The sequence below is a fragment of the Caretta caretta genome, chromosome 7, assembly GCF_965140235.1.
Source record: "Caretta caretta isolate rCarCar2 chromosome 7, rCarCar1.hap1, whole genome shotgun sequence".
NCBI lineage: Eukaryota > Metazoa > Chordata > Testudines > Cheloniidae > Caretta > Caretta caretta.
The window spans coordinates 85,712,721-85,732,306 of NC_134212.1; the positions used below are offsets into that span (position 1 = coordinate 85,712,721).

A 19,586-nucleotide genomic window follows, 5' to 3' on the forward strand; every position below is an offset into this window, starting at 1 on the left:
AATGCAAAACAAAACTACTTATATATTTTCTTAAATAAAAGGAAACAAAATTAAAATCAACCTCTTAAGTCAGCTATGCTTTGGCTTTTAAAGCACTAAACATGTAATCAGTTCTTACTGGAAAGTTATCATTACTTATTATGAAGGGGGGGGTTGAATTTGTGGACTGCATGTGATTTTTTTTTAAGTTTTCTTTTATTGAATCAAAGTAAAGCAAATACAAAAACAAAAATAAATATTTGCTATAAAATAAGAAAGAACTATATAACATTGGGTGTTTTGCACAAATTTCATGCAACAATCCCAAAATACATAAACACACTGTAGGTACAGATAATATAGTAGCCAACATTTTAAATGCAGGTGCAAAGCCAATGTTTAGATACATGAACGAATGAGTTTTCGAAAACGTTCAGCACCAACAGCACCTGCTGAAGTCTATGGGACCTGCGGCATGCTCTGCACTTTTGAAAAACAAGCCATTTATTTAGGTGTCTAAACACAGCTTTAAGATTGAGATTTTTTTCAAAGCTATGCAGAGGATCTGCCACCTAATTAACACTTAAATTAATGCCACCTCCCTTCCCGCCCCAGCTTGAGGAGGATGTGGTTGTAGTACTCCAGGACTTCAGTGATCCCCAGCTTGCATGCAGGGGATTTAGGGCTGTTACAGGGGCTGATATAGCTTAAAGCAGTCAGCATAGAACCATCTCCAGAACTGGGGGCCTGTAAACAACTCTTTTGCTGCTTCCACCACAACCATTACTAGAACAGCTGAGGACTGAGTCTGGTTCACAGAGAGGCCAAAGATTACTGACAGCAATTTAGGACCTTCTTCTTACCATTTACTTTTTAAAAAAAAAAAAAAAAAAACCTACTTCAGGCTCTATTTATCTCCCAGTTATGTTTTGGTATCTGGTAGATGTGAAAAATTCACAGGTTGGTTGGAAATATAACAGATGGTTCCTTCTCCTCAACTGCTGTTCTATGAAATCACAGTTCATTGTGAAATTGTGGGATGACTACATCAACAATGAGCATGTGATACATAAGCTAAGGGCAATGGGAAGGTAGTCAGGAAGACATACTCCATCATGACAGTTCAATTAATCTGGTGGGTGCTTGCTGTTGTTTCTTAAGGCAAGACTTTTTGGGGCTAGCTGACAGGCTCTCTCAGTGGAGGCCTTTCCCTTGGGAATTCACTCTCCTTCACAGCACAAATCTTGTAGTGTTAAGGGAACAATGCAAGATATTTGTTTTAGCTTCCAGTTCTCTCTCTTCTCCCTCAGTTTATAAAATAAATGCACTTCAGCTTTATAAATAAGGCCTAGCTGCTATGGTGAAAAGAACTTTGCAAACCAACAAATAAATACAAGTATATCAGAATTAACTGAATTACTAGTTATTTTTGAAAACACCAAACTTTTGCACATTTACAGGTTGCTAACTTTCTAAAGTCTACTATACAAAAAACTGGTGGATACAGGGTTGAACATGTCTTTGGAAAAAGTTTCACAACTCCTGAATTAACTTATTAATTTCCAAAGCGTGTCCCACCTATGACCAACAGAGGTCACCTGCAGCCCACCTCTCCTCCTAATCAAGAACTGTGCAACATCCTTGTGGCCCCATGCAGTACATACTACAGCAAATGCTTATATGCAGCTAGGCTGACTAATTTCCAGCAGCTTCCGTAATTGTTTATGTTTATTTTTGCAATGAAGAGGCTGGATGCCCGTAGAAGCAACTGGAAACAAGGAGTAGCTGCCACCAGCATATGATCAAGCCAGCTCTACTCAGACCATGAGTGGTCCACAGAGTACAGCTTAGGAACCACTGAGTTAATTCATACACACTCGGGAAATTATAATACAAATGGACCCAGCTGCTTTTTGGATAAACCACCTCCCTTCCCTAATCCACTTGTTCCTTCTCATGTACTTCAACACTATGTCTCTGTATTCTATAAAGGAACCATTTTAATTCAACTCTTGACAGTTACTGGTGAAAACCATCTTCTGAACACCAAAGAGGTGAAGTTGGTGATTGCTGTCTATGGCAGAATAGTGATTTCAGGGAAACTAGAAGATGGGGCGTCCACTGGAGTAACAAGGAGGAAATGGGCAAGGAGAAGAAGAAACAGGAAGGAGAGCTACTGAATTCCTAGAGCTTGATTTTCAGAATTGCGGCGCATTCTCAACTCCAACTAATGTCAACAGAAGTAGAGGGTGCTCAGCAACTCTGAAAGTCAGGTACCTAGTCTACTGACACACGGTCATCAAATCACATAGCAAAGCTAAAAAAGACCACTCAGGCTAGCTAGTACAACCTTCATCCATTATAGTTTCCCCTCACGTGACTTGTCTCTGCTTTTCTGAATACTTCCAGTGACGACTTCTTTGTTCTACTTTAATGACTGAGAACTCTAACAAATGAAATTTTTTCTGAATGCCTAGTATGAATTCTCATTTCCCACTCCTTGTTTTGCCATACTCAGATGATGTGTATAAGCCTCTTTCTTCACGGATGTTATTTCAATGAAAGTATTTATACAGTGATGTCCATTTAATCTCTTTTCCCAGATAGTACAAAAGTTGATCTTCAGTCTCATCTTCAAAACGGTCCTCCAATCATAGTGTCATTCTAATTGCCCTTTTCAAATCTAGTATAGCATTTCAGTATCCTTTAAATAATGCAAGGATCAGAACTGAATGCAATATTCTGTATTCCGCAAAGTGGAATTACCATCTTTGAAATTTTGCTTTTGATTCTTCTTTAAACATACTTGAAAAAGCACTAGCTCCCCCCCCCCCCCCGTTACAATAATGCTGCATTATAGGTTTCTGTTCAGTTTCTCTCTTATCCTGTCTTTTTATGATTCAAAACTTTCTAAATAGTTCTCTTATTTTATACTGGTTATCATTTTCCCCCAAATGTATTACTTTGGATTTATTTATATAGTGTATCACCTTGCTGATTGCAATGAAAAATCTCTAATCTTTTCTGACTGTTCCGCAGTTTTGATGACTCCTTATGTATATTTCCTATCCCTTTGATTTTGTATTGTCTGTAAATTTAACTTGAGACAGAGCCTATTTCCTCAAGATCATTAATAAAACAGCTAAACAGTATAGGTCCAAACACTGATTGCTGTGGAACACCATGAAAAACATTCCCTATCTGGAGGTGGTACTATTAATGATTATTCTATTCACAGTCAGTCAGGGAGCTGTTAATCCATGTTATTGTATTTTTATCTAGGCAGTTATTTTTCCTCTCATAATAATTTGTTTTTATTTTTTAAATGTGGATACTATATTCAATGCCTTAATGAAATCCAAATACTCCATATTATGTCCACTGCACATTCTTGGCCACCAACATAAAATTATAACAGAGAATACGGTCACATTCACTTTGCAAGATTTGTTTTTCATTAGTTCTTGTTTATCACTCAATAAACATCTTTTTGTCCCCCATCAAGTGTAGGCAGATGCAGCCCCTTAACATACTATTTAATCAGCTGTATAACAGCAGAACCTACAGGCCCCAACTGAGATCAGGGCCTCCCCGCACTTGGTACTGTATAAACAATAAGAGAAAGTCCTTGCCCAGAAGACCTTACAATTAGGGCTGCTGATTAATCGCAGTTAACTCAAAAAAAGTAACTGCGATTAAAAAATATAAATTGCAATTAATCACACCGTAAACAGTAGAATGCCAACTGAAATGTATTAAAATATTTTTGGATGTTTTTCTACATTTTCAAATATATCAATTTCTACTATAACAGAATACAAAATGTACAGTGCTCACTATATTTTTTATTACAAATATTTACACTGTAAAAACAATAAGAGAAACAGTATTTTTCAATTCACCTTATATGAGTACTGTAGTGCAATCTTTACGGTGAAAGTGTAACTTACAAATGTAGATTTTTTTTTTAAACTACACTCAAAAACAAAACAATGTAAAACTTTAGAGCCTATAAGTCCACTCAGTCCTACTTCTTGTTCAGCCAATCACTAAGAGAAACAAGTTTGTTTACATTTACAGGAGATAATGATGCCTGCTTCTTATTTACAATGTCACCTGAAAGTTAGAACAGGCGTTCGCATGGCACTTTTGTAGCCAGCGTTGCAAGGTATTTATGTGTCAGATACGCTAAACAATTGTATGCCCCTTCATGCTTCGGCCACCATTCCAGAGGACATGCTTCAATGCTGATGATGCCCATTAAAAAAATAATGTGTTAATCAAGTTTGTGACTGAACTCCTTGAGGGAGAATAGTATGTCTCCTTCTCTGTTTTACCCGCATTCTGCCATATATTTCATGTTATAGCAGTCTTGGCTGATGACCCAGCACATGTTCGTTTTAAGAACTTTCACAGCAGATTTGAAAAATGCAAAGAAGGTACCAATGTGAGATTTCTAAAAACAGCTACAGCACTCCACCCAAGGTTTAAGAATCTGAAGTGCCTTCCAAAATCTGAGAGGGTCAAGGTGTGAAGCCTGCTATCAGAAGTCTTAAAAGAGCAACACTCACATGCAGAAACTACAGAACCCGAACCACCAAAAAAGAAAATCAACTTTCTGCTGGTGGCATCTGATTCAGATGATGAAAATGAACATGGGTCGGACCGCTCTGCTTTGGATTGTTATCGAGCACAATCCATCATCAGCATAGCTGCATGTCCTCTGGAATGGTGGTTGAAGCATGAAGGGACATATGAATCTTTAGCGCATCTGGCACATAAATACCTTGCGACACTGGCTACAACAGTGCCATGCGAACGCCTGTTCTCACTTTCAGGTGACATTGTAAACAAGAAGCGGGGAGTATTATCTCCTGCAAATTGTAACCAAACTTGTTTGTCTAAGCGATTGGCTGACGTAGGACTTAGTACACTTGTGGGCTATAAAATTTTTAGATTGTTTTATTTTTGAATGCAGTTATTTTTTGTACATAATTCTACATTTGTAAGTTCAACTTTATCATGAAAGGATTGCATTACAGTATTTGTATTAGGTGAATTGAAAAATACTATTTCTTTTGTTTTTTAAAGTGCAAATATTTGGAATAAAAATATAGAGTGAGCACCGTACTCTTTGTATTCTGTGTTATTGAAATCAATATATCTGAAAATGTAGAAAACATCCAAAAATATTTAAAAATTGTATTCTATTATTAACAGCCCAATTAATCACAATTAATTTTTTTAATCACTGGACAGCCCTACTTACAATCCATGACTGACTCCTGGCCACTTTGGTAATACAAATAATAAACAGAGAAGACAATCAGTGTGAGAAAAGGGAGGATTATTACACTCTTTACAGATATTAAATCTCTCATTTCCTGACTTGCCCAACGTCACATAGGAAGTCTGTGGCAGGAACTGAACCTATTCCTGTTGAATCCCAGCTGGTGCTTCAACCACAAGGCTAACCTTCTTTATCATAACTTCAAATATGTTACCCATGACAGAGATTAACCATTAAACTAATTGGTTAGTAGTTTCCATTATCTATTTATTTTCTTTTACTCTTTTTAGAGATTAATTTTTCTGATGAGGTTCAGCTGATTTTTCACAGCTGCATCCCAACTGTCCCTTTGATTTTTCGCCTATGTACCTATTAATACGCAACAGAAATATAATGTATATGTCAAGGTTAATCTATTTATTTACCCAAAGTTAGTTTCCATCTTCTTTAAAGATAACTACAATTACTCCTTTATCCGATGAAGTGAGCTGTAGCTCACGAAAGCTCATGCTCAAATAAATTGGTTAGTCTCTAAGGTGCCAGAAGTACTCCTTTTCTTTTTCCTTTATTACCACTACCCCAACCAACAAAACAAAAAACCACTCAATTCTCATCCAACAAGAATCCGGATGTTTTTCCATCCTATCTTGGACCTTCTTTATTTCAGATGTACTAGCAAATTATACCCATTATATATTTGCATGTTTGATCTTCTTAAACTACGTTATGGTCTGCTTTCTGACCAGATTTATGCCACCAAAGACCAACACGGTCTTTGCATGTTTACTGACTTTGAACAATTTCAGCACTTTAGTGCTTGGACCTTGTGTGTGTTGCTTGCTGAACATGTCTGGCCAAAAATTCCATTTTTATTTAGAATTTAGTATTTATCTCAGCATCGTTCTCCCAATCAAAAAGGGCTGAACTTAACTCCTTCCAGAGCTGTCAACCACAAGGAGCTGCTGAAGGTTTTCTCTATGAGGTAATGCAAGGTATTCCATATGAAACCATCTACTACCTTTAAGCGTAACAGACTGAACAGGAATAAAGCCTGGGTATCTAGCATGTCAGTACAGGGCATTAAACACTAGGCTACTGGGCAGACCAATGTTTTTCAAACTGGGCTCTTGGCATCAATTAGAGTGGGGAGCCTTTTTCATTAAAATGTTTTTCAAAATGGAAGTAACTGTTTTCCAAATGACAGGTTTCAGAGTAACAGTCGTGTTAGTCTGTATTTGCAAAAAGAAAGAGAGTACTTGTGGCACCTTAGAGACTAACCAATTTATTTGAGCATAAGCTTTCGTGAGCTACAGCTCCCTTCATCGGATGCATACTGTGGAAAATACAGAAGATGTTTTTATACACACAAACCATGAAAAAATGGGTCTTTATCACTCATTCTAAGAGATCTATTCTCTGTTTAGGGTAGGATGGTACTGATTCTGCTAATCCTTATTAATGCTAAGAGTGATATGTTTAACTCTCTAAAAACTGGTGGGAAAACAATGTTTTAAATTATTACTATCATGACATGCCCAGGGTACAATCTAGACTGATGAACAGCTGCGTCACCTCAACCCTTTAATGTGGTGTGCCCTTTACACTGCTTTGCTGCTGAAGTCACCACTCCTGGTCTGTTCACACACAGCTTCCCGCATGTACGTCACTCCCAGCTATCTTGTAGGAGTGCTGCAGCCAGACACTCTTGAACTACACTGCAGTGTGACACCAACACATTCCCAGTCCTAAATATCCCCCTCCCTCCCTCTCCCCCCCGAAATGTGTGTCTTGTACTGCTCTGCTTTCTCCTGGACAATAAAAGTTCACATAAAGTCCATCATTTTGTTAACAAACGATATGCACAAATACTGTATCCCAAATGGATTTTCCCAAACACTTCAATTCAAGCACACTGGATTAGATAAAAACAAACAAAACAAGTTTTTAGTAACTAAAGAGACAGATTTTAAGTGAACACACGTAACGAGGCATAAAAGTCAGAACTGGTTACAAGGAAAATAAAAGTAAAATGCAACTAATGCCTAACAGAACTAGTGTAAATTCCAAGCAGTTTCTCTCACCACATGTTTCAATAGTTCTACTGACTGAACTACATTCAGTCAGGATCCCTTTCCTACTCCAATGCTGCTTCCTTTGTCTTCAGGTGTCATGAATGCTGTGGGCAGAGAGAAAGGGAGGGACCTTTTGGGTTGTCTCCCCTTTCTTTTTATAGCCCTCTCCCTCCTTTGAGAAACTTCTCCAGCTGGGAGCAGTGTGCCAGGCAGTCTCCCTGGACAGGAGCCCTATGCTGTTTCTTTGCTAAGGTCTGGTCAACACTATAGACCTATATCGGTATAACTACATCACTCAGGGGTTTGAAAAATCCACACCTTTGAGCAACGTAGTTATACTGATCTAACCCCCTCCCTGTGTAGACAGCACTATGTCAGCAGGAGAACATCTTGGGGAGGTGGTTTTACCATGTTGATGGGGGAACTCTCTCGTCAGCTTAGAGCATCTACATAAGAGTCCTGCAGCAACACAGCTGCATCGGTGCAGCTGCGTCGATACAGCTTTTAAGTGTCGAAGTGCCCTAAGATGTAGATTTTTTGCCCATATCCCCTTTCCTGCCAATAAATAGTCACTTAACAGGTGATGGCCCATTTGACCTTGTTTACACCTGGCTGAGGTGTCAGCTTGCCCTCTGTCTCTGACGAGCTGGTCTGGACACTCCCCAGACTTGAAACAAGTCTTAGTAACACCATACAGTGGAATCTTATAACTTTACATATGCTGCCACACATTTTATCAGGACACTACTGACCAGCAAATTCTGAGTTTTTAAAAGACACCTTACAAGGCATACTTTGTACAAAGATTATTTACAATAGTGTGCCGGGGTGAATACAGGGGTACAGACCGTCAAATATTTCCTCAGGAAGTAAGATTAAATACACTAGCTAGAGGTAGGCAAGTTCTTTGCAAGCACACACATCAACCTTGACTTGCATTACCCCTGCCATTCATGTCCTAAGTCTCCATATGACTGTGACAATGAACCACAATCCAGAGCTGCAGTATCCCTTGACACTCCAGTCTTTGGCTTCTACCAAACAAAGTCTGTCATTTATGATGAACAGTGCTGTGGTATTGTTTGCACAATGAGAACTAGGATGGGTAGAATAAAACTCAGTTTTCCAATGTGATAATTTAGCTCATGTCTATAGTATTATTTCCCCACTCTGCTTACCAACTTCCTTTATGAAAACAATGCTATCAAAACCAAATAATTTCAGAGAATGCTTGAGGATTAAGTTTAGGGTGTATGGAAAAGAGAAAGTTTGTACAGCACACTGCACTTGGACAACAGAACAGCCCTGGAATACCAGCATGAGCAGTGGCAGTATATTAATCATTAGCCTATCATTCAGATCCTATTTCAGAAGTTAATGAAGCCACTTTGCAAAAGGGCAACCTCCTGAGGAGAAGAGTGTAAATAATGTATATGAAATGAGGGAAGTGGGGATGTGGGAAGAAAATCAGCACATCCCTGCAAGGTCGAGTTGGAATGCATCACTAGATCGATGGCTGGTTCTGGCAGGGCTCTATCGAAAAGCCTCCAGCCCATTACGAGTCATATTAAGAATTAGTGCCAACAGAAGTTGCTACGGGCACGTGGCTGACAAAAGGGAAATATTAAGTGACCAAGTTCAGGAATGTGATGGAGGTAGAGGAGAATGAGAACACTTCTTACAACAAGGCTTGCTTTGAAGTAGTTATCAGCAGTCTTTTCATGCTCCAACAGCCAGTAGCTCTTTTGGCTAAAACAGTACAAATCAATTGGGAGTTTTAAAAAGACACTGTCTCATATTTCAGAGTGCAGTAGAATGAGAAATAGACATCTGTGGTAGACCAGATGGATTTCCCTGCTTTTACATACCATACATCACTGGAGCAGACAGTCCCTAAGACACAGTGGTGCAGCAATCTATAAATTGTGGGGCCAGCAGAAGGAGCATCTTTTATTCCTTAAAAAGCACTGAGGTTTTTTGGATAAAATGTAAAAAAAAAAGGATAGTTTGATTCTCTCTCTCATAAAAATCTGAGGACAAATTTAATGTTTATGTAATGAAGGACTGGGAATAGTGGTTTGAGCTAGGCATAATGTGGCCTCGTACCTTGGAAGTTTCCCCCTTGGACATGCCAGTACACCTCACTTCCGACATGCAGGAGCCTCTGTTTTTAGATCCAGCTTTAGGATTTTGGGAGTCCACTTCAATCTTAGATCACATTAAGAGCAGTGCAATGGTTGTGTTCTTATTGCCTCAATGTATGCCACTTCAATATAAGGCAACGCTGAGTCATGATGCAATATTCACAACAACATTTTTGGACGGATGGTAGCTTTACTTCATTTACTGTCCCTTTTTCCTCAGCCATCTGGGATGAAGATACATGAGAGGACAACTCCCCTCCTGGTCTTTAAGCCACCACTCATTAAACCAACAATTTAACACCAACATCTATGAAATTATACACTGATCCTGCAAAACAAAAACACTGCTATGATTTCCCAGTAGCTCTTCCTCCTCATATGCCCGCAAGTCCCTTGATGTGTCTTGATGCCTACCTAAAACCTAAGGCCACAGCGTCGTCCCACTGTTGCAGGTTTCATTGGATAAAATCTGCATTGTCTGGTATGCCAGTCCTGGACTCTCTCAGATTACTGCCAATGCTCTCAATCCTGATTTAAGACCTCCCCCAGCTATTCCAATCTTGGATGTTTATTTTTTTAAGCAAAAAATCATGATAAAAATGTATGATGTGACTACTGGTTTAATTGATGGGAGTATTAACTAGTGACTACAACAAGAGCAACAAAGTCATTTTTTATTCTGACCTATGGAAAAATATGGTGCAAGTCTCTAGGGGTAAACATTGTTACTGTAAACCACAACACTGATGCCTATTAAGTATCTTTTCCACATGCATGCTTCTTTGTTCTAAAATCTCACTGGCCTTAAGAAGGCGTGTATAAATACCATAATACTTCCAATTCTTAGTTACCTAGATTTGTTTATTTTTAAAACAGATTTTTCCCCTGGAGATCAAGGGCACAACACACACACACACACACACAGTTTAAGTGACGTTTCACCTTATTTTGGATATACAATACCACAACCCAGCTAAGTCACAATGACCATTTAACACTGACCTTCAGTATATTTCGGCCATCAAATGTCTCCCGTTCCTTCAAAGATGATTTGCCTGTAGTTGCATTATTTTTCTCTTCAACTGTGAAAAAGTCACAAGCGAGAACTTCAGATGGGATGATACTTTTCACTGTCTTTTCCCCCCTAAAGTCTATGTATTCAGTTAATAAAACATTTAGTACACAAGTCTCACTGCATTTTTATGTGAGCAAAATTTGCAATTTAATTTGAAAAGGAAACACCCCAAATCACAAATATTGTTGTGAGGATTTTGTATGGCTGACAGCACAATGTAATAGAATCAGTCAGGGAAAGCAGATTCCAATTTCTCTGGCCTGTCAGAAATTCAGCAATGACAAACTCATGCATCTCCTGGGATACCAAAGAGTACCTTACTGAGTATATGATCGTAATGCAAAGCACATTCTTGACAGCATCTAGAAAATCTGGATTGGTCTCTGAGAAATTTCCCTGCACTTTTTACATTTTTTTTTAAAATATATCACACACAATATACTCTCTCGCGCGCGCGCACACACCTATACATATAAAAATAAAACACACAAAACAAAACATTAAAGTTGTAGTCATGTCCAGAAAAGTTAGGAACTACAACCTTGTGTGTATGCACAATAATACAGTCTTTAAGTACGTGATCACGTGCTATTTTTTCCATAAGACCTCTCTGCCTCATTCAGTGAAAGGACAGTTATTCAATATTTCTTTTTATCCACAACATTCAATGTATGTTCCAAGGTCTCACCTAAGAGACCATCCAAACCCCGCTGCAATTTTGAATACAAAATTATTCGTTTCCTCAAAGGCATTTCTGTGGTGCTTCTACCACAGTATCTGAGTACTTCACAAACATTAATGAATTTATCATCAAAACACCTGTCTGAGAACAGGTGGTATTACTATCCTCATTTTACAGCTGGTGAACTCAGGCACAGGAAGATTAAGGCCAAAACTGTCCAAAAAAACAAACAAACAAAAAAAAACACTCCACTAATTTTCAATGCCCAATTGACACCCCTATGGTCTGATTTTACTACATAGCATCTTCCATATGCAAACCATCTTAGAGAGCTTTATAAAATAATGAGTTAGATAAGAAATACGTTACAGACTGCCAGTGCAGATACTGTTTTGGCAGAAATAGCAGACATTAGGCACTCAGCAATAGCTCATATTCAGCCTTGGACAGCAGAACTTCATTTAACAAGAAAGAGAATATTGATGAAAACAACAGAACTATTTTCAAAAGTTATATGAAATCTTTAACGTCTCCTCCAGAGATGATTATATAGGGCCATGGTTTAACTTCTCATCGAAGGTCAACACCTCTAATAATGCAGCACACCTACTATTAATGCACTTGAATGCAACGGTGAGTGTAGGACTTGAACCAATTATCTTTTGGCCCAGAGCCAATGAGTGCTATGAAGCGAACCGCAGCAATATCTAGACACACAATACCAGGGAACACAGCACTTCCTGTTCAGTGGTACTACTGTAGTTCAGATTTTCCAGAAGGGTTCTAAAGATACTCACCATTTGGGTCTTTCCTGAAGAGAGTGTTCATTATGGTAGCATGCAGTTTCACCCTATCCCACTCCTTCATCATCAGCCCAGAGGTCACAAATTGCTCCATGAGTCTATCAGCTATTAGCTGTAATCTAGGAAGGTTGGGGGGGGGAGGGAGGAGAAATAGGACATTACAAAGCCAAGAGAAAAAAAAGCTTTTTTGTCCACTTTTACTCTCTTGTCCAGAAGTGGGTAGAGTATATGTAAAATGAAGTCTCAATATGCAAAAAGGAAAAACTGAGTGAAACTCTATTGGAAAGATAACAGACTAATCAGAATCATGCCAGACAAGACTGCGTCCTTGTTTTTGTGTTTACTCAATTGCTTTTGTATTTAGAGACAGGATGGTTTTTTGTTAATATCTGAGGGGACAGGGAAAAAAGAAAGAGCTCATGCAAATAAGGAAACAAATATAAAAATTCTGGCTGTTTGCAAAGGCTCCTGAGTAGTAACTTCTGTTTCAAATATTTCAATAAAAGAGGACATTAGCATAATAGGACATTTGATGTGGTAGATTATATTGGTTTGATAATTTGATGTGGCAGATTACATTGGAACTTGAAGGATGTATTTTTCTAAGTATCTGCAGGTTTTTCATACTGTACTCCCTTTACAACATAAGTAATGCCTCATCACACTACAGGCAGTGAGCGTTCAATACAACCCAAAGTTCCTATCCATTAAAATAAGATATAAGCATACTAAATGGAACTGATTTTTTACAGCCTGGTTACCAACCATGTCCATGAATACAATTCACTCAATAGTTTCCCATTTCGCCACAAGATGCCACAACCTGGATGTCTCAATTCAAATCAAGAAGATGGACATAGAGCAGTATTAGGACCAACTCCAAATATCATTTGTTGAGCCTTCAGAAGTTAACTATACAGCCTACTTACTGGCTTTGTGCTGCCTCTTATAGGCTTCCACAGGTCATATGATAATTTCAACACTCTCAAACCAAATGTCATGGGTTTTAGTCACTGACTTTCTGGCTTTACATCAGTGATTTTTAAAATTAGCAATGACAAAGATTAAATGAATATCATTACAGACGATACTAAAACAAATTAACAGGGAATAGCTCAAGTAAAACTGGTGCTTTATTATGTTATAAAGTTAATCAAGGAAATAAAATGAATTAGAATGAATTATAGTGGAAGTTTTTGCCATGTGGGAAACATCAGAGCATGATCTCTCTTAGGTTGAGCCAGTATATATGAAGAAGGGCTCTCCAGTATCTAATACCACTATGGTTATGCAAGCTAAGATAGGGAAATCAAATCTGCTTTATAGCATAAGCTGATCAAGAATATGCAAAGATCAGGCAGGAACTCCTCTCTTGACATTGCCACGCACAGCATAGTACAGTTAGCTAGATGCCTTATGTGAATGGGAGGAAATAGCAAGATAAACTTTCCTCTATGGTTCACTTACTGACTATTATGAGAAGCAAGATACCAAACTTGGACCACGGTTCTGATCTGGCATAACAAACCATGTGGACACCCTTACCCTCATTAAATCTCTTCCAGCACTAGCCTTGTAGCTAATACGCAGTACTCTGTACCGCCACGTATTTCTCATTTCTCTGGGCAAAAAGTAATACCACTGAATCAGCATTACTAGCTCTTAGTGGAGAAGGAGGCGCTTGGCATTATTTAACAGCAGTCTCTCCAATCAGAGCAAAATTGAGGGATTTGGATAGTTCTTAGAGGTTACCAACTGGCCAACAGAGCATCCTTTGAAGTTTCAGGATGAAAAAGGAAGTGTGGGCAATTTTCAGGGATCTTCCGTAAAAGTAAATGTCTTCCCTTCCTTTTCTATCTGCAGAACAGACTTCAAATCTGAAGGGGAAGGGGTATATGTGAAAGCCTAGTGACACTGTAAAAGGCCAGCTCGTTCCTTTCCCTCAGGGCTAGCTGCCTGGCTTCCTCCATAACAGCTAATTTCTCCTGATAAGTCAGGTTTCTTGTCATCTCCTCCCAGTGCCATCCCATGAGCATCATCTCCGCCCTGCTTGTCATAGTTTCCCTTACCCAGCACGGGGGAGCATGAGCTCAGACTTGCTTGACTCCATTATTCAACTATTAAGACTGCTAAAAACAAATGACACCTCTCTGCAACACTACCAACAATCAATCTAACCCACAAACACATCACAGCTTTAATTCCAAGGGGCTAGAAAGTAGCACCACCTCATCTTCTGGATTGCTAGTGTGATTCTCTCCAGCACTGCCCATCAGCTCAGAGAACAATAAGTTTGCTTTTGTTGCATTATTTCTGCCTCCTCAGGTACTGTCTGCATACCCCTGTGGAATGAAAGAGGGAAAGCACAGAGAACTCACTTGTCTGATCCATCCTTCATGTGAACCTTTGCATAAAGAACATCGATCATGGCAGGGTCATCATTCATGTATTCTATCCCTGCCACCTCCACAGTCAGGGATTGGCCTCCAACAGTTTTGCTAAAAAACAAATAGTTCCAAGATATTAAAAAAAAGTATCCATTTTGAATACAAAAGTAGGTGAATGCATGTTTTACTGTTTAAGCTACATTTATCCTCATTCAAGTTTACTAGCAGCTCCCACAACTACTACAGAAGTCAAGCAGCAATGCTTGTAAAAATGCTAGCCAGAGTCAAATCACTAATACAATTACAGGCCAAATCACGAATACAGTTTCCCTCATCATTATGCTGAGAGGAACGCAACAGTTCCAAGAACATAACATCCAACTTCCATTCCAGAACCTAGCCAGTGCTGGTGAGCAGAGAGTTTCTTTCACAGCTGTGCCTGCTGTATCCAGAATGAAAGCCTTGCCCTCTGACTCTGCAGGCCCCATGCATGGACTTCCTCTCTCATGACGACAATTCAGCATGGCTCAGTTGCCAAGCACTCACTTCTGGGACAGAAAGTCATGAACTAAAGCACCAAAAGGTCTTGGATTTATATCCCATTATATTCGGTCCACTAATAAAATGGTAGGTGCTTCATTACTAAACCTGCTGTCATTTCAAGGATGCCCTGAACTATGGTCTCTTCCATATTTATCTTGAAGTATTTTGGAGAGAGTAGGAGTTAACAGGGCCCTGACCAACATTCGCTAACAAGCCAGGCTCTAGTGTGTCCCTGGCTATGTGTAGATTATTGCTCAATGCAGAATGGTGGTTCCATTTGCTTGCATGCTAACAGACATATACTCAGAGGAAAAGTTTACAAAGCATTGAGAATCCTCAGAACACATGAAAATGCCATTGGAGAGCTGAAATGGAGACCTATACTGTACACTGGATATCTGATGTTATAATTAAGAGAGATCAACAAACAGACAAACCCATACTCTATCATCAACCCACAAACAGAACTCTAAGTTGGGGAAGTTTTGCATATGGACTGATGGTAGAAAGAAAAAGCTTCTTGTTTTAAGAAAATAAAATCTCAGGCTGTCTAATATTTCTGGGTTGTAGTCAGATTATCTCAGTACAACACCCATTAGACCAGTGGTCCCCAACCTTTCTTGTGGGAACAGCATATTGCTATTCCCAGAAGACTGGCGGGTGCCGGACACCCCGCTGCCGAAATGCTGCCACAAAAAGCGGCAGTGGGAAGAAGCATCACTGCCAAAATGCCACCGAGAAACGGCAATGCTTCTCAGTGGCATTTCGGCGGTGGGGAGTCCTGCAGGCGCACAAAAATGCCCTGGCGGGCGCCATGGCACCCACAGGCGCCACGCTGAGGACTCCTGCATTAGACCAAGCTTTCAGCTAGTTCTAAACCTCAAATATTATGGCTTTATCCTGGAAATTATGACAGTCTTAGTGCCATAGCAGCTTGAGCTAATATTTCAGACTGATTACTTATACAGTTCATCCTGTCTTTAAGGTTTTCTGCACAGAGCTACTTGCCTCAAGAAATGCATTTCAGGGGTATATTAGCATCTGTTCTTAGGCAGAAGGGAGGCAACTTGCCTGAGACTGTTGCAGACAAAAAGCGTTAAGACAATGGAGTTCTTCCTGCTCTTGTGACCAGCAGAGGAAAAAATAATCTGTGTTCATAGTAAAATAATGGGGACTGCTGGGATATAAAGAAATAACTCCTGAAGATTTCTGGCAAACAGAGAAAGTCCTCAGTTATCAAGGCAAAATACAATTATGTCCTTGTCTTTCTTCTGGGTGGTTTCGTTTGAAATGTTTCAGTATTTTACAAATTTTCAAACAATGATTCAAAACTGTTGAATTACACCAAACAGGTGAACCACTTTCTCCTGCATTAGTTACCAGTGTTCTAAAACGAGTTTGGTTCTCCAAATATCTGCACTCAGTGACCATGCCCCTCCCCCAGCCCCATCATGCCTTTATTTCACTTACTTAATAAAGTCCTCTTTACTTCTCTGCAGGAGTTCACATGCCTTCTGGATCTCCTGCTCATTCAGGAGCACTAGCGTCCCAATAGTAAGATGGAGCTTTGCTGGGTTCTGGAATAGACCGCTACTGACTCCATGGTCCTATTGAAAAGGTAACAAAAAAGATTTAGTGGGCAACTATATGACAGATTATTTTAGAATTATTTCTACTTGGGTCACAATTTCTAGCACCAAAAGTTAAAAAGCCCATCCGATAGCCCCAAGAGAGCACAAAATAATACTTACCACACCGCTGAAGAGGCAAATATATTTCCCTGGCTCAAAATAAAGTTCATTATCTGAGATGAAGCCTTTACAGTTTCTACACAAGATTCAGAGCTATATTTCAAAACTCCTCTTTAAAATGTTTAAATGGTATCCTGTCTCAAGTTGTAAGGGTGTTATGGACTGGGATGTGCGCAGCTGTGCCTAGCGGTCAGGGCAGGAGTCAGGAACCAGGAGCTGGTGCCCAGGGTCAGAGGCTAGCTGTCAGAGCCAGAGCCCAGGGTCTGAGTCAGGTTACCTGGAGTGAGGCGAGGCAAGGCAGGAGCAGGGCTGCATCCAAGGTAGGAGGAAGACTGGAACAGGGTGGGAGCAAGGCTGGGATGGCAGCCAGGGCTGTCCCTACTCATATGCAAAGTACGCAGCTGCGTAGGGCCAAATTTCCTAGTGCCCTACGCAACTGCGTGCTGCTCCAGCCCCACCTCTTCCCACACCTGCTCTGCCCCAGCCTCACCCCCACCCCACCCCTTCCCCAAAGCCCTGCCCCGTTCCGCCCCCTTCCCGCCCCCGCTCCCCCAAAGGCTGCAGCAGGGGCCAGGCCTGCAGTCATCGGTGGCAGGAAGTGCAACGATCCAGACCCAGCCACGCCACCTCTGAGTGCTGGGGGGCAGCTCTCCCCTGTTCCCCAGCCAGCCCCCCACCCATGGATGCCTGCCCCCCCCATGGGGGCGGGGAGGCTGCGTAGGGCCCCAGAATGTCTAGGGACGGCCCTAATCGCAGCCACAGGCATACGCTTTGAGAAATCCATGTCCTACTGCTGCTGGTGATCTTAAGAGTAGATCTGCAAATCCCTCAGCCAATCAGGCAGCTCAGTCAATCAGGTGGCTGCCCGGCTTTGTTGATGAGGCTGCCTGGGGTTAAAGCAGCAGGTAAGCAGGCTAGCAGCAGGTCCTTACTCCTGACACAGGATTTAAAGCCTCACATTTCACCCAGCATTTTTCATACCTAATATCCACACAGGTTTTTTTATATTTATACTTATAGGCCAGTCCAGTGACCTGTGAGATCACATGATCTCATGCAGAAGCTTGCTCTCAGTCACAAGTTGGCAAAGCCTGGTAGCACTTTGGAGGCAGCACTCTCAGGTCCCGGGAGGGGGGGGGGGAGCACTTTGGGCCGCTGTTAATTAATTCACTGCTGAATTAATGCCAAAATCCTGAAACAGTGGTGTCAAAACCATCTGCATATTTCAATCCAATGTAGTAGCTTTTCAACAAAAGGAAATTACCTTGATAAGCAATATCAAAAGCACAAGTAAGGACGGATTTCCTGTTTGAGAGTACACTTGATTTCAATTCTCTAGCTTTTCTATGTTCTGCCTGGGACCAAAATGAAACTGAAAAAGGCTCTTTGCTCCCTCTGCTTTAAGACATATTTAGGATGCAGTGCAAGAGATTTGTTTATTTGGTTTTTAACTCAGGTCTGTAGTCAGAGGATATTTAGCCCATCAGTGGATGGAGTGGGAGACAGAATCTGGAGGTAGACTTGATTTATTCCAGTTGTTGGCAACAATTCATTTTAATTTCTGCAATGCATACAGATGATGATGATGAACAGAATACAAATTAACACAATAAATAAGTAGCTTGCAAGAGAGAAGAACTACCCTAATCTCATGAAGCAGATGGTGAAGGGTGAAAAGATAATGCAAACTGTGCTGTCTAACCTACTATTGGCCTGAGGAGCTGTCCCTTCTGCAGCTTTCAAACATCAGTTGAAGATATCTGAATATGGATTGATAAGTGCAGAGTCAGTGGTTGCACATCACCTGGGTGTGCCATGTCTTCTGTACTGGAAAGAAGGAGGACCCCAATGAACAGCCCAAGATTCACAGTATCTTTCCTGTGTAGTCCCAAAGATCTCAGGCCTACCCCAGAAATCCTTGTCACACCCTTCCTGTGTTGCAGAACCACAGATCCTAAGTCTTCCATGAAAAGATGCTGTATCTGAGCTGAGTCTTCTTGAAAAACAAAAGTTCCAAAATCTGCCTCCAAATGTCATAGGACTGAGTGGCTGGAAGCTGTATACTTAGATGCAGATAGGTTTTAACCCTCTTGTTCAAATCCCCAGCTTATGATTTATCATTAGCAATCACTACCATACCACTGTACTTCATTGATTTTTCTTTTAAAACTGCACTCAGTAATGGCATCAATCATGTCTCTGTACTGGTCTTCCAGCAGAGACAATTAACAGGAAACCAAAGCCCAGCACACATTCAGTACAAGGGTTAAGGAAAGTCAAATGGACATCAAGGGAGAAAGAGCCCATAAGATATGGGCCATATCAATATTCATCACTATGGTGCCCTATGGACATCATCCAAATATCCAACAAAACGTCCTAGCTCAAATGCCCACTATGTATATATAGAAGGGAGTGTGGTATAGTGTTCAGAGCAAGGGATAGGGATCCAGGAGCCCTGAATTCTATTTCCAACACTGACGATTAATCAAACTGGACAACTCATTTGAGTGCCTGTTTCTCCACCTGCAAAATGAATACAGCAGCTCCCTATGTCACAGGCATGAGCTAAAGTGAGAGGCAAGCAGAAGGGAGTGCAGATCCCTCTCTTCCTCTTAGCCTGGTTTTGGGTAAATTCTGTACTACAGATCTTTCCTCCTCTTGCCCAGTTTAAGTCTGTTTCATGAAGTATAGACTCACTAGGCATGGGAATCTGAAATCAGAAGAGCTAGTGCCTGGCTGAAGTTCTTGAGCAGCAGGTGGAGAGCTACATCAGCATCTGGACGTGCACAAGTCCATGGGGCCGGATGAGTTGCATCCGAGAGTGCTAAAGGAACTGGCGGCTGTGATTGCAGAGCCA

The 19,586-nt window shown here is 40.5% G+C and overlaps 1 protein-coding gene across 3 annotated transcripts in view; it reads right to left on the minus strand.

The window, feature by feature from the left end:
* ASCC1 (activating signal cointegrator 1 complex subunit 1) overlaps positions 1–19,586 on the minus strand; it is a 46,596-nt gene that overhangs the window by 10,024 nt on the left and 16,986 nt on the right. For all 3 annotated transcript variants that reach the window (XM_048858988.2, XM_048858987.2, XM_075130907.1), the window contains 4 exons: positions 16,446–16,582; positions 14,424–14,543; positions 12,040–12,164; positions 10,488–10,567 (listed from right to left, as the gene is read on the minus strand). In XM_048858988.2, coding sequence (XP_048714945.1) covers positions 10,488–10,567; positions 12,040–12,164; positions 14,424–14,543; positions 16,446–16,582 — 462 coding nt within the window. The remainder of the gene's footprint in view (positions 1–10,487; positions 10,568–12,039; positions 12,165–14,423; positions 14,544–16,445; positions 16,583–19,586) is intronic.